We start from the raw sequence: 15,796 nt of genomic DNA, 5'->3' as shown, positions 1-15,796 counted from the left end.
ACTTAAACGTGCCTTGGTCGCCCAAGATTTTGATAGAACTGCAAGTGTTCTGTTTGCAGTATCCATTCCTGTACATACTTCTCTTGTCTGGGCAGAGTTTTGTTGGATAGAGTTCTAATTCTACTAACACTGAGGGGCTATTTGCAAAATAGCAGCGCTGCCAGCGGGCGTTCTAATGCAAATACTAAGTAGCAGTAATGTGTGGATCTAGTCCATGCATATAGGATCCAACGGCCAGCGCTCAAGTTTCCAAGCTTCCACTGAAGAAGGGGTTTTCACCTGATATTGTCTCTTCAAAACAGGCCGGGAACTGAATTTCCTCCTTCCTCCCTTCTCTATTTATAGGGCCCAAAAGCTCGCACACACCACACTAATCACAATCACCAATCGTCTTCTCCAAGCCCCAAGACACGCGAGTCAGCACGGAGCCAGCTGGTTCCACTCTCACCGAGCAAGCGAAAAGCTCCTTCTGAAAGTGAAATGGCGCGGCCACAGCAGCGGTACCGCGGCGTGCGGCAGCGCCACTGGGGCTCCTGGGTCTCCGAGATCCGCCACCCCCTCCTGTACGTCGTCGTCGTCCAAAGCCTTTGCGATTGCTCGGATGGATCGATTTTCTTGGCGTGGTCTGACCATGGCGGGTTTCTTTCTTGCAGCAAGACGAGGATCTGGCTGGGCACCTTCGAGACGGCGGAGGACGCGGCGCGCGCCTACGACGAGGCGGCACGCATCATGTGCGGCCCGCGCGTGCGCACCAACTTCCCCGACAAGGACGCCGCCCCGTCGTCGTCGTTCCTCTCCCCGGCGCTGGTCGCCAAGCTCCACCGCTTCAACGTGGCGTGCGGCTCGCAGGCCGGGCAGCAGCAGGACAAGGACGCCTCGACGTCGTCCGTGGGCGTGGACCCGCGCTCGCCGCCGGCGCCGTTCGCCGGGTACACGGGCAATGCCAGCGCGGCGGCGGCCTCGGCGGCCGCCGGGTGGAGCGGCGGGTTCCTGGAGGAGCAGTACGTGGAGCAGATGATCGAGGAGCTGCTGGACTCCAACTTCTCCATGGAGATCTCCTACTAGCCGCGCCTCCGCACATGCTCTGTCCCCGTGCCTTGCGCTTGCTCTGTTTCCGCTCCATTCACTTCTCTGTCTCTCCGCGTGTGTGTGTGGGTGGGTTTGTTTTTAGTTTAGCATAAGCTGTGTCGGGAAGAACTCGAGGTTAGTATGGTCATCGCCCGAGGTCTCCAACAGCTTTGTGTATACGGTAGCCTCGTTAGAGCATATTTCTTCATTCTTGTATTACTATTGATGTCTTGATGATCCCCTAATCATAATTAGTGTCCTCTGTTTCGATTTTCATGTTAAGCTGCGCTGGCACATTCTCTGACAGAGAGTACTCTGGCCTTTTCATTTTTTGCGAATCAGTTTTCGCTCTTGCTAAATAATTTCCCCGAGTCACTTCCAAGGTAAAAGCCCAGCTTTGACTAGCTTATGCATATTTAAAAAATTCTGATTTTTTTAAAGATGTTCGTGATAGTATAAAAGGCATGCTTAATAATTTTCATGTGAAATGGAAGAGCAGTGCTTCGCCGGTGAAAAATAATTAGAATTATGTCTAACATTTTGGAGGTAACATTTGATGTTCAATTGTTTTTTTTGTACAGATCAAAATGCTTAAGCTTTCCCACTAAAAATTTGAAGGTAGCATTAGGGTGTGACAATGAACACATGTATATATATATTTCTACTTTTCTTGACATTTAAATACATTTTTGGACGTTTTTTTTTCGAAAAGGGGATCTCCCCGGCCTCTGCATCAGAGTGATGCATACGGCCCTCTTATTAACGAAATAAAAGGTTCCAACAAGGTTTCCAAGTCTCCGACTGAAAAGTAATAAAAAGACAGCTCACACAAAGTTAAAGAGGCTGGACACACAGACTAGCCAAGATAAGACGCCACAACCGGCTGGCTAAAGATAGATAGGTAAACTAATTGCCTATCCTATTACATGACTGCCATCCAAACCGGTTGAAGATATCCCGAGCTACCCTCTCCCAGCGGATAGATCCAGTAACCAAATGCTCCCTGGCCTCCATCGGAGTGAGTAGCGACCATGAACGGATCACAGCCGTGGCTCGGAAAATAACCTGCAAAAAGTGAATACGTGATGCTCTGTTAAAAACCAAATCATTTCTGCAAGTCCAGATAGTCCACAACAAAGCGCAAACTCCAACGCGAATATGTCTCGCTAATTCAGGCTCAATCCCAGTGAGCCATGTCCCAAATAACGTAGTGACAGAATTCGGTAGAGTAATATTAAAAGCAATGTGAACCGTCCTCCAAAGTACTTTGGCAAATGGGCAATCAAAAAAGAGATGTTTGATCGTCTCGTCCCGATCACAAAAGCTACACCTCGTAGGTCCTGTCCAATTACGCTTAATCAAGTTATTCTTGGTTAAAATAACCTGTTTATGGACAAACCACATAAACACCTTTATTTTCAAAGGAACTTTGACAGCCCAAACGTGCTTGGAGGTAGGAATGGAGCTCGAATTAATTACATCAATATACATTGATTTAACCGTGAATACTTCAGACCTAGTCAGTTTCCAGCGTAATACATCGGGTTGTTGAGAAAGATGGACATCCATTAGTCTCCGAACTAGACGGAGCCAATCTTCCCAACGATTGCCCACTAACGACCGTCTGAACTGAATATTAAGGGGGATGGATTGAAACACCGTAGCAACAAACACCTCACGTCGTTGAACAATGCGATATAAAGACGGATATTGAATGGCCAAGGGTGTCTCGCCGAGCCAAGTATCCTCCCAGAAGCGTGTACTAGCGCCGTTGCCAATAACAACCTTTGTCCTAAAAAACAGAGATTGTTTGACTTTCATCAGGCCTTTCCAGAAAGGCGAGTCAGTTGGCCTGACTGTGACCTGGGACAAGGACTTTGTCTGTAGGTACTTGCTGCGAAGGATTTGAGCCCACATGGCATCAGTCTCAAAAGAAAGCTTCCACAGCCACATTTTTGGACATGCGGGACCATATGCTTCCTAGAGCCAAATTAGATTTCCGCAAACAAGCTAGCTAATATGTAGGATACCGTAAGCATTCCTTCCATCACAGACTCAATTTATATAGCTAATGTGCTTATTTTTTCAATTATTGCAAAACATATCCCAAATTCTAAAAACTGCAATTGTGTTGTTTGGGCGTCCTGAGCGCACACCCTCGCGCGCCGTCGGATCCAAATCAAGGGCGCCAGATGCCACACGGTCAGATTTCTGAAGCCACCCCACCTACCTCCTCTCCTTCACTCTCCCGATGCAGCCGCCTCTTCCTTTGTCGCTCTTTTCCAGATGCGGCGCGCGCCCATCTCCCGATGCGCCGCCCCTCCCCCGTCTCTCTGCTCAGCCACCGCCCCCACCATATCATCCCTCTACTTACCCTCTATGTTGGGCTTCCAGATCGAGCAGGTGAGGCGGCGGCGCTCCCAGATCCACGACGCACCACCCTAGCTCGTCGTCGCGGCTGACGGCCACGTCATCGGCTTCCTCGCCGCCCCCTCGCAAGGTGCCTCTCCATGCCGCATCCGTGGCTCGCGGGGCACAGTTTGGATGGGTGCAGGAGCTCTCCATCTCAGGATACAGTTGTTTGTCTGCTCCCCGCCGTACACCATCTCTCCGGCAGCGCAGAGGCGGATGAACCCCACGGCCATCAGCATCAACCGGAGCCGCGTGCTTGATGTGCGATGTGCGCATGCGTGAGGTGATTCATCTGCGTTGTGCGTAGCTGATGTGTGCTTGATGCGTCTGTGTGTGCTTCTAGATTGCTGCTTACATATTGCTACAGAGAGATGTTGACCTTGACGTGTGGTACCATCATATCATCATGGCTCCGCTTCTCGTATACCAACAGAACAGGGGTAAGTTTTCCCCTACATACTGCTCGTGCCATCATACCATCATGGTTATGGCTCATGCCAAAAGATATGTGTACCATGGGCAGCTACGTAATCTGAAACAAGGGATTCAAGTGTTGGTTTGGGTGCAGTAGTTGCAAGATTCAGTCAATTTCAGTGTTGATTTCTTCCTAAAATGGATTTGGCTTTTGGTTGGGCTCATTGGGAGAGGGGATGGCGAGGGGAATGGGTTGTTGTACAGAGCGATCTAATTAATGACTGAACTTAGCGATTTTCCACACGCAAAATGATGCGCATGATCCAAGTTCTGCAGCACAACCTCACAATGCTAGCATATCTTCATAATGTTTAGCATATGTTCCTGCAGGAACTAGCAAATACTGTGTAAATGTGAAGCAACTAAATCAACAACACTAGGCAACTGATGGGACAAACATTAGAACCAAAGTTTTCCCCTTTTTCATGTTGTATATATTCGCCAAACAATAAACAAGTTTTCATTTTCTTTTTCATCTTGTGTTCAATAAGTGAAATCAGAGGAAACATGGACAGAAGTAAAGCATCAATTTAAAAGCGATGCAGGGCGCAGGCCCCCACTTCTAGGAAAATGTGTTTCCGGAAAAATTGCACAAGCAACAATATAGCTAGTCACACTTTTTGTGTGTTTTCCAGTGTTTCTCCGAAAAACAGCAGAGCATATATATGTTATCTGTGCGGGGGTTTGGTATATCGATGAAATTTTTATGGTGCACCCAGCCCTGTGAATAACTCTATATGTGAACTTTTTATTATCTCCATGCATATGAATTGCCTGTTCTATGTATGTGACTTGCCCTGGGAGCCTGTGTATGTGGGATGCAGTACCAGTTCTACCAGATGTCCCTCTGTGTGTTTTTCCAGGTCTTTTTTGTTGCAGGACAATTCTCAAAAAGAGAGCCTAGCAATGTTGGAGCCCCCCCCCCCCCACGCGTTTACAATTAAGAAACTTTATCATGTGTTTCCAGGTAACCTACAAAACTTGCCTGGAATTAGTACGAATTTTGCCTAAATTTGTTTTTCGCCTCAACAATTTTTTTGGTTGCCTGTGTTTCATGCTAATTTTGCGCACTGACTGGTTGTGAAGTTGCCTGAAACTATTAGAGTAAGCATATTTATTGAAGTTACAACACAATCTACATCATCGTACCTTTGTAGGCAATTTATTAAAATAGTCATACAACTTAGAATCGTAAGTAAATATAACCATCAATTTTTGTTGTGAATTAGGAGTGTTGTTTCGTGTGGAAGTATTTGTACTAGCACATAAGTTGCGTCGGTACTCGATAATACTAAAAGGTTCACCATTTTTTGTGATCGACTCTATGTACCCTATTTTCTAGTGACATATTGGATCAGAAGGTGATCTGTTGAGATATGGAAGTGTTGATTTTTGGTGAAAAAATGTGCGTTGGAACCCTATAATGTTTCCATGTCACCCTTCAAATTTGCCCAAATTTAATTGCAAGTTGCTTACACCATCATTTAATCTAATTTTAATGTTTTTTTACCGGAGTTACATATCGTACAAGAGGACATTTTATAGCAACAAAGTGCTTTAATATTCACGAAAGTTGCTATATCGCTAGGTCACTAACCTACATAGAAATAGTTTTTGCCTAATCACTTGGTAAACGTTGCCTACATGTGATTAATTTCTTGCATGTACCAATAGTACAGTAGCCATAGAAGATCGATAAAACGACAACACAACTAGCAGTCAACTCGGAGATGCGACATCCCCATTGTTATTCATTGGGAAAAATTGGCCCAGTTTACACAATCTATCCAAAGACTTGGTCTATACGTCGATAGAGATGGATGTTGTTCAGGATTGAACCGGCGACAATGACACCGGCCGTAGGCCGCCAACAAATCGAGGTTTTGTCGATCGGGGATGGGCCTTCGAGGCTGCGGGGGAGTCGACGAACGCGAGATGCACGGCGATGAGGTTGACCGAGGATGCAAATGGAGATTGAAGAGGGGTTTGCGGAGGGAAGCACCCAAAAACTTGCCCAACACGCGATAGTTAGATGCAGAAGATAATGGCGTGAGTTTCCTAGAGATCTGTTCTCGTGAGTGGTGCGGTTTCGCCCAAAACTTGCCCAACGCGTGATAGGTAGTTGCTAGAGATGTTGGTGCGAGTTGCCAGAGATTCACTCCCGAGAGCGTTGTGTTTTTTCCACTCAAAAACTCGCCCAACGCATGATAGGTAGTTCCTAGAGATGCTGGTGCGAATTGCCCACAGATCCACTCCTGAGAGCCGGTGAAGTCTCGTATGGTTCATGCTCAATTGTTAGACTTCCTTGATTTTTAAAAGCCTAATGTGACTATTCAGCTCCTTGACCTTTCTCTAATTACTTGCCTATTGATTATCCTTAGTTGTCTGTCCTCGCTAAATAGTTGCCTATAGTACTGTAAGAGGTTGCCCGTCGTTGTTGCTAAGGTTATCTTCCTTTGAAACTAAGTTACTTAGAATATTGAAAAGATTTTTTGTAGGCAACTTAGGATAATGATAGGATACTCACTAGTTATGATAGCAAAAAAAAATAAAGGTTATTCTAGGTAACTTGGAAGTCATGGTAGACAACTTAGGGGAGGGGGGCATTGGGTTGAAAGTCATGATAGGAAACTTCAGAGATGATATTAGGCAACTTGACACTAATACTGTTATCCAGGGCCCTCGTTAACTTTAGAGAGGGGGGCATCGGGTCGAGTCGTCTAAGGATGCCATACCCAAGCAAGAAGATCCATTAGACTCTTTTCACAGGTAAGAATATCACATAGCCATAAAGAGCTAACACTAGTAGAAAAAGGGCCTTTAGTCCCGGTTCATAAGGGCCTTTAGTCCCGGTTCTGGAACCGGGACTAAAGGGTCGTTACTAAAGCCTCCCCCTTTAGTCCCGGTTCTTACACGAACCGGGACTAAAGGTCCTCCACGTGGCCGCTGCCTGAAGGTCCACCTTTAGTCCCGGTTGGTAACACCAACCGGTACTAAAGGAAATTTTATGATTTTTTTTGAATTTTTTTTATTTTCCAATTTCTGAATTATTTTAACCTCTAATCTCTAATCACCCCTCATCACTTCTCAATTTAACCTCTAATCTCTAATCACCCCTCATCATTCCAAATCATCTAACTTCCCGGACGGTTACTCATCCTCTCACTACTCCAGCCTGAGCACGCTTAACTTCCGGGTTCTATTCTCCCTCGTTTCCAAGTCTGCACTTGTTGTTTTCCTGACAATAGTAAGATGTCAATCCTATTAACCCTCGGGAATTTAGCTTGAGCATGAAGTCACACATTTCACTGTTTGAGTTTGAAACTATTGTTCTAAAAAACAATAATTATTTAGTAACACTAATATTTCTTGAGTAAGTAGTTTGACCATAGTTTGACCAGATTTGACCAAAATTCAAAAAAACTGAAATAATTATTTAGTAACACTAATATTTCTTGAATAATTAGTTTGACCATTGTTTGACCACAGTTTGACCAGATTTGACCAAAATTCAAAAAAACTAAAATAATTATTTAGTAACACTAATATTCTTGAATAATTATTTAGTAACACTAATACTTCTTGAATAAGTAGTTTGACCAGATTTAACAAAAATTCAAAAAAAACTGAAATTTGAGCATAACTTTTTTTCCTTTTAGAATTTGAGGATTCTAAAAGTTTGCAAACAGGCCGTAGGCTGTCAAAATCGGATGCGGATTTTCGTGCTGAACATTTTGATATATTATACGTTTTTTTCTGACATCGTATGCAAAAGTTATAGCCGTTTTACATTTTCCCTACTTTTTACAAAACTGAAAAGGCGATCCAAGGGGGGGTAGAGTTTGAAAATGGGACCTTTAGTACCGGTTCGTGCCATGAACCGGTACTAATGCCTCAAACCCCATTAGTATCGGTTGATGGCTCGAACCGGGACTAAAGGTCTAACCTTTAGTACCGGTTGGTGCCACGAACCGGTACTAATGGGCATCGCACCCTTTAGTCCCGGTTCCTGGCACCAATCGGGACTAAAGGTCCCATTTGAACCGGGACTAATGCATGTATGGTGCCCTAGCCGCTCGAACCGGGACTAATGCTTACATTAGTCCCGGTTCGTAATGCAACCGGGATTAATGCTCTTTTCTGGCCGAACCAAAGCCATGTTTTCTACTAGTGTAAGTAATTTAAAAAATGGAGTTTTAGGCTGAAAATCATATGCTATTTTTCTACATTCTTGGCAGGACTTTGTTGGTTTTAGAATTCCAGTATTTGTTCGCAAGCAAGAGAAGCTTCAAGATCCACCAGAAGGTAAACTTCACACGACCCCTGAGAGTTTTTTATTTTTCTGCCTCCCCTTCATTTTTTGTTTGATCTGACAAGTGTCTTCCCCCCACATGGGTCATTGTTTTTTTCCCGAAATTAGATGGGAATTGCGTATGTCCACCTGCCCCAACCCTTTTCACTCTGTTTTCATTGGGTTACAAACCAGTTAACTGACTCCCATAGGGTTAGGGTATTTAAGAACTCAAAAATCCTACAGGTTGTTTCCTCATCGAGACGTCCACACAATATAGGTCCACATTTTTTGCCTGAAACTTGCAGGAAAATTGCCTACAAACCAAGTAGTAGTTGCTCCTGACTTCCACTATTTCATTTTTTCTTTCGGCAAGCAAGCTAATGAGTTGACTACATAATCTATGGAAATTGCCTACAAACCTAGTACTAGTTGCTACCTTTTCAGTCCTTTTTCTAAACAGAAGCTGGAGTTTGTCTGGATATATTATGCAGTTTGCTTAGGCCAGAGCACAACTTGTCTGCAACCACTAATGCATGTTGCCAACGGGACATAGCACAACTTGATGTTCCCCAAATTGTAGGTCCACATTCTTTTGCGTGAAACTTGTAGGCATATTGGCTACAAACCTAGTAGTAGTTGCTCAACTTTTTTTATTTTTCTTCGGCAAGCAAGCTAATGAGTTTACTGCAGAATATATGAAAATTGCCTACAATTACAGTACAAGTTGCTTCCTCTTAATCCTTTTTATAAACAAAACTTGGAGTTGCCTGGATATACTATGCAATTTGCTTTTTGTTAGAACACTACTTGCCAAACCTAGGAATGATATGGGAGTTATATAAACCTCTGAGCAACACAATTTTTTTGCTAGACCATGTTTTCTTCCTCTTGGACAGGAACTTCTTTTGGTTAGGCATGAGTGTGCAGGGGTACATGTAAGTCAAAGTTTGATTAGACTTCTTTTGTTTTTTTCTGCAGCTCTTAGTGTATGCTAATGACGTTGTAGCTATCGAACTAGATCTGGGAGGAAGAAGATTGAAAGGGAATAAGATAGGATTTTGCGCTTTGCTCTGTGGTTGGCAGCGTGAGGCGTGGCTTTTTTGTTGGCATTGGGGGGGGGAGGAGAAGGAGAAGGTGGTATCGGTCTTGCTGGCACCAGGAGGGACCAAACATGTGAATTTACCTTTTTGGTGGGAGAAAGACAAAGCTTTTCCTAAAACGGAGTGTATGTCAGGGATGCTAGGGAGCACACATTTGCTCCCTAGTCACGTACAAGAAATATACATGCTATATAGATTAGTACAAATCTTTAAACAAGTGTGTGGTGCCCAATGTACCGGTAGGCACCGCTACCTCACAAAATGACTTTGCAGTCCATGTAGAGGAAGTCGTTATTGTTTTTTTTTGAGCATCTGTGAACTTTATTAAATTTGGATTTTCATAGGGATACATATGATATCAGGCGTAGTTACAAGCCACACATGGCGCCCGCTAGGCAAAGAAACTGCAGCTTTCGCAAGAGAATGAGCTTCAAAATTTAACTTCCCACTCTCATGAACGAAACGAATATCCTGAAAATAAGTAGAGTGATAACTAATCTCACGCAATATCGACGTATAGTGGCATGGAGCTTCAGTCCCGATCTTGGAGATCACTTCAATACAGTCCGGTGACACACATACAACATTCAATTTGAGATCCGTAGCCAAGGCAAGGGCTTCATTGCATGCTTGTGCGTCTAGCGAGGGCGGGTCCGTAAGGCCTTCAAAAACTCTTGCTGAAGCTCCCAAGAAAGCTCCTGCCTTATCACGGCAAATGACCGCTGCAGCGCCTCTCCTGCCACATCTTGACACACCCCCATCTGCATTAATTTTCACATCGAAATCTGTTGGGGGAATCCATACCGGCCTGGTTGCTTTGGTCCTTGCATTTTCAGCTGTTACATGCAGCCCTTAGGCATCACATGCAGGTCCTTGGCTGGACGAAACTTGTTCTCGGCCATCAAGTCAAGATCTCCCAGAAACTTTGTGATAAAAACCGAGGTGCTCATGGGGCTTTGGTACTGATCATCATGAATAGCACGCCGCCGCGTCCACCATATGGACCACATCGTAACCAAGATTTGAACCACCTCCTTCTCCGGTAAGGTATCAAGCAGCCAAAATACCCATAATCTAGCATCCTCAGTTCGGTTTGAAATAGCTAGCAACCTCTGTCAGTTCCTCCTCGGCGAGTGCCCACACACATCGGGGCATGTGGCAATCAAATAACGAGTGCCTCCAGGTATCAATCGCCGCATTGCATATAGAACAAGCCGGTGTATCTGTCATATTTCTATGGTTCCGGACATCTCCAGTTGGAATAGAAGTCTTGGCTAGACGCCAAGCAAAAACTTTGATCTTGGACGGAATACTCAGATTCCAGAGTTTACCCCATGATCTCCTGTCCGCCTCACAATGAGAGTGCCCGGGAACATGTTCCAACCAGTCCGTTCTCTGCTGTTTTGTTGAAGCCAGTAATCGGTATGCAGACCGAACTAAAAACACGCCCCCTTCGATCATAGTGCCAGGCCCAGAAGTCAGCTTGGGCTCGGGTACTAAGCGGCCCTCAGATGTAGAGGGTTCTAGAGGAAGCCGTTATTGTGAGACGCGGAGGAGGGAATCAGAGACGTAACATTATGAGCCCATTAAAGCCCAGTCTCGATGTCTGTTTTCACAAAAGGGAAGAGTACAGACATAACGTGCGGGCCCATGAAAGCCCAGTTCTGTACGTTTGACACAAAGGCCCACCCGCAGTAGTCAGTCCGCCGACATATTTCATTCCAAAGAACTAGCCGATCCCATTAGGCCCATACGGCACTGCTCTCCACTATATAAACCCTCACGGCCTCCATTTCCCCCTCCTCCGATCCAAGGGTTTCCTCGCGCCGCCGCCGCCGCAGCTTCCTCCCCGCCGTCACGATGGTACGCATCTCCGTTCACTCTCCCTCGAATCCCTCTCCCCCTGCTTCGATTCCTCTCCCCGTGTTCCCTCCTTCATGGATCCTCGCTGACCCGTCGCCTCCAATCCGCCGCAGCCGTCGCACAAGACCTTCCGGATCAAGCAGAAGCTTGCCAAGAAGCAGCGCCAGAACCGCCCCATCCCCTACTGGATCCGCATGAGGACCGACAACACCATCAGGTACCTTCCGCCGCCATGACCTTCTCCGTTCTCCCACGGTTCGCCCGCCGTTAGCTGCCAGCGCTAGTAGTGGATCTATGAAGAGGAGACGGCCCCCCTAAGCGGTCTCGTTGCTGTCTCAGGTACAACGCCAAGCGCAGGCACTGGCGCCGCACCAAGCTCGGATTCTAAGCGGGGGATGACGACGATGACACCCGTTGCCGCCGACGGGAGAAGGGTCTAGGGTACCTAGGGTTTATGACGTCTCGTTGTTTTTGCAAGCTAGCATGTGACTCCGGGATGCCTGTTTTAAGATTTCGCTTGTGTTGAAAGATATTATTATTTACTGCTTGTAGCCTACCTGGGATACCATCATATTTTGCTGATTATGGAACTACTTTTATCCTGCTTAAGCTCTGTATTTTGCCCGAGTTGAAATGGCCTGACCAGTTGAAATCTTTAAGGGTCTGTCAGGACACATCTACATGTGACATAGTTATGTCACATCTAAGCTGATGTCCACTCTGTTTGTGGTCTATTTTTTGTCCTAGGTTCTTTTTGTTTCTTGTTGCTGCATTATAGATTTGTGGGAGCTTAGATGTGACATCCTTAAAAAACATCTAGATGTGAATTAGACAAACCGAATCTTTAATTACCCTAGTATGGTTACCTACCTGCATTTTTAATGAATTTCTTGTGTTGTGGACTTTTAAGTTGTTCATTTGGGTGTAGAATTGTTAACCGGTTGCTTGGTAGGGGATAGTTGTATTGTGGTTTTTTTAGAATACCTGTTGTAGGCATGTGTAATTCCTGGGTGACTTGCCTAGTATTCTGCACAATGGGATCTTCCATATGGAACCAAATATGTAGGTTGATTCAATGTTCTACAATTATCTGCCTCTGTTGTGGTTGCTTTACTAGTTCAGTCTGGTCTTAAGCTGTGATGTTTTCCTTTTGCTTGGTAGGAGATTGCCCTGTTGTAGTCTTACCAGAACCTTGATTTATTAATGACCTTTTTGCCATTAGTAGTTCCATTGTGAATGCCTATTTATGCACACAGTTAGGTATTCTGTCTGCATGTTTTGTTTTCGTAACAATTGGGTTTTGGATGTTTTAGTTCTTTTTAGTGCTGATACCTGTCATTATACAAGTATAGTTTAATGTTTGTGGTTTGCTACTGTTGATACTTGTTTGAACAAGGTCCAATTTTCTTATGCGCCCTCATTGTGATTCTGATTTGAGTGGTACTGGGTTATGTATGGCCTCAGGGGGAGGCGAGGCTTTTTAGGAAGGTTTGCTTGTGTTGTGCTCATTAATCAAATGATGGAAGATGACAATTCAATTTTGGGGCTCTGCCTGGTCACCCATTGTTTGAATCCATTTCTTGTGTATTGATTTGATTTGAATTGTGGACCACATTTTTTATCAAATCAACACTGCTAACCATTGTCATTTCCCTGTGGTAGTGTGTTTTTGACATTTGATTGTTCAATTGGATGATTCATGTGATTCCATAGTGGCAACACAGTCAGGAGTTCTATTTTTCTGTCTTAGCCAGTACTCCCTCTTTCACTGTTATAAGACCATTTAGGTATTTCAGTATGGACTACATACAGACTGGAACAATTCAATGAATCAACAGAAACACTAAAATGTGTCTATATGCATCTGATTCAGAAAAAAGTTAGAACTTCTCTTGTAATAGTGAATGGAGTGAGTAGTTGACAAGTAAGCTGTCAGCCCCCTGCCAATCCTATACTTTTGACAACTCAGTTTAACCATTGTTATTACTAGTTAATAACACAGAATATATGGTAACAATGGTACTTGTAAGAGATAAGATTATCTATACAAGGTGCTATCAGCCTATCACTGGGAGTCATGTTTCCCATTATTGTATGGCTTCTAATAGTCTAGGAATGCTTCAATTGCTTCCAGATACAATACTCTTTGTGTAGTCATGCTTATGCAATGAATGTATCACGGTTAGTATCTGTCTTACAATGGTATAGGGATATTTGTTTAAAGTTGCTATTTCTGAACTTTGTTAGTTTTTGCAACCGGAAAGCACTATATTGCTGGTGGTTTTGGTGTTTCTATGCAAATATACATTTTTTGAAGAGCACGGAGGATGGCCTCATTTTCTATTTCCGTGGCATAAGATTTCAGATTAATATTGAAGTTGGTCCTTTGTGCCTTCAAGCCATCTGTGGGTGGATTTGTATTTCTATGCCAGTTACCGGATTCTCATTTATTCATTTATGTTGATCTATCTAGCGGTGTTAAAATCAGCCGACTTTGCAGCTGTTTGATGCAACTTGCGTATTCTTCCTCTTGCACGCTTGTCTGCTAGTTTGAACTCCGCAGCGGCAGCACCGAGTCTTCCTTTGCAGCAGCCTCCTTTGCCTTGTGGCTATTTTTCGCCTTCAGTCTAGCATCATCCTCGATCTTCTTCTCCAAGAGTGTTAGACCCTCAAAAGCTACAACAGTAACCTTCCTCTCCTCAGGTTTCAAGGCCTCCAGAGCCTTGGCCTCACAGCACCGGTTGTTAGCCCTTCACAACAGCAGTCCTCTTCTGCAGCGGATAGAAGCACACCAGTCAGTGGTTGCCTTGCAACATCCAACACTGCCTGCAGCATCCACTTGTAGCAGTTTGCAGCCTGGTTGCAGCAATTAGACATTATGTTCAACCCCATCTTGTTGATCTGCTCGATGTGATTCTCGGAAAGGATTCTATCGCTGCTTACCCTAGCCGATGACCTCCCATGGCCGCAGCACCATTTGCACCATTCCAGAATTGTGTACGTTGTGTCTCCATCCTGGTCCGAGCATGCTTTGTGTTGCACCACTCCAATATCCGCGTACTGCAGGCAGGAGAATGCTACTGTGCGCTCTGCGAAGCTATCCCAGCATGCATCAGTTGTACTGAAAGCCTTCCCAATGCTGAATCCGAAAACGAAGCAATAGCGGCGGACAAAAATGCTGGCCAACGCGGCGACCCAAACCCAAAATTTGGGTAGGCGCGAACACGAAGCGGACGCGCCACGCGTCCCCTTGACGTCTGTTGTAGCCCCACTTGTCGGCTGGGCAACTACTGCATGCGGTCGTAATTAACGCAACCATCTACGGAGGGTCTGCTTGGCAGTGTGTGGAAGGGCCGCGCGCCCGTCCTTTTTAATGGAAGTGTGCGGCGGGGCCGGCCTCATCCACTTTCCGTCCACATTTGGCCATCTTTGCTCCCTCGCCAGCGACCAGAAAACCCTAGCCAGCCAGCCTGAAACCCTAGCAAGCAAGCCATGGGCTTCTTCGGCGGTAGGGGGAAGGGGAAGGGGAGGTTCAGCACCGGTGCGAGCTCCTCCCGCGGCCAACCTCCTTCGCCGCCGCCCGCTAGACGCGACACGCCGCGGCGGGAGCGAGAGCGGTTATACATACCAGTCCACCAGGCGCGGTGGCACTGGGAGTATCGTCAGCCCCTGCAGTATCCGGATGTGAACCTGCCTCACGGCTGGCATCTGTACCCGCATCGCATCCCTATTTCAGCGTGGCCGCAATCAGCGTGGCCGCATGCGGAGGACGTTCAGCGTCAGTGCGAGGTCCTTACGTCAGAGCAGTGTGCGATGCATGCCTACGCGCCAGACTGCCCCAACTGGGAGTGCTGGTTTGCGCTAGAGCATGAGGAGGAGTGCCGCCGTGGTGTCCACATTGACCATGATGTTCCTCCGTAGCCCCTGTATGTATTGCCAGAGGATGAGGAGGTGGAGACGGAGTACCAAGCCGCCCTCGAGAAGGCCCTGGAGCACGCGGTGGAGGCGAGCCGACTTGAGGAGGACGCCCGTTGGGATGGGCTGGAGCACGCCCTTACCTACAAGGCGGCGGGGAGTCTGTCGCACGTCGATGTTTGTTCCGCTACCGCCGGCGGCCATCATCGAGCCCAAGGTTGAGCCGGAACCGGAGCGCGAGCCCACGCCCACGCGGAAGTGTGGTCGCCGCCGCCCACCGCTTGGCTTGAGGAGTCCTATTCGTGGACCGGCCAGCTCCGCGAGCGGGTGAGCGCGCCTTCCTGCTACTACGCCTCCATGTCGGAAGAGGAGGCACCGCGCCTTGAGGAGGAGGAGCGCGCTCGCCTCGCCGCAATGCCGCCGCAGCAGCAGTTTCTGGAGGAGGCTGTCCTGGCGGCCTATCAAGGTGCGTTCGGTTGGGCTGAGCCGTCTCCCGTCTTCATCGACCTCATCGGCGGCGGCTACGGCGACAAGGGCAAGGGCAAGGCGGACGAGTAGAGCAGTGTGCGGGCGCTTAGGTTTTTTAATGTTTAATTAAGATTTAAGTGGATTTTGACCGGCGGTTGACCGGTCATTTATGTATAATTATATTTTATTAAGTTTGTTTCGG

General features: G+C 46.3%; 1 protein-coding gene, 1 long non-coding RNA gene and 1 other non-coding gene across 3 annotated transcripts; all 3 read left to right on the top strand.

Moving 5' to 3' along the window:
* The first annotated feature begins 362 nt into the window (after positions 1–362).
* LOC109770752 (ethylene-responsive transcription factor ERF003-like) lies at positions 363–1,319 on the top strand. Its single transcript, XM_020329463.4, has 2 exons — positions 363–563; positions 654–1,319. Exons 1-2 carry the CDS (start codon positions 481–483, stop codon positions 1,063–1,065), a joined length of 495 nt encoding a protein of 164 aa, XP_020185052.1. The 5' UTR covers positions 363–480; the 3' UTR covers positions 1,066–1,319.
* A 6,808-nt stretch (positions 1,320–8,127) lies between these two features.
* Positions 8,128–9,697, top strand: LOC141028023 (uncharacterized). Its single transcript, XR_012190156.1, has 2 exons — positions 8,128–8,259; positions 9,227–9,697. It is a non-coding gene; the product is annotated as an uncharacterized lncRNA (long non-coding RNA).
* Positions 9,698–10,262: 565 nt separating this feature from the next.
* LOC109770750 (uncharacterized) lies at positions 10,263–11,820 on the top strand. The gene is made up of 2 exons (XR_012190155.1): positions 10,263–11,211; positions 11,325–11,820. It is a non-coding gene; the product is annotated as an uncharacterized protein (transcript).
* Positions 11,821–15,796: the final 3,976 nt, after the last annotated feature.

Source organism: Aegilops tauschii, chromosome 7 (assembly GCF_002575655.3).
Source record: "Aegilops tauschii subsp. strangulata cultivar AL8/78 chromosome 7, Aet v6.0, whole genome shotgun sequence".
Classification (NCBI taxonomy): domain Eukaryota; kingdom Viridiplantae; phylum Streptophyta; class Magnoliopsida; order Poales; family Poaceae; genus Aegilops; species Aegilops tauschii.
The sequence above is the reverse complement of the archived record's forward strand: the minus strand, read 5'-3'. Positions and strand labels throughout refer to the sequence as shown.

What these genes read in the sequence shown, in the direction of transcription:
- LOC109770752 (XM_020329463.4), top strand. Translation starts at nt 481, where the DNA reads ATGGCGCGGCCACAGCAGCGGTACCGCGGCGTGCGGCAGCGCCACTGG. An exon ending in GAGATCCGCCACCCCCTCCT is followed by an intron (nt 564 to 653) that starts GTACGTCGTCGT and finishes TCTTTCTTGCAG; the next exon opens with CAAGACGAGGATCTGGCTGG.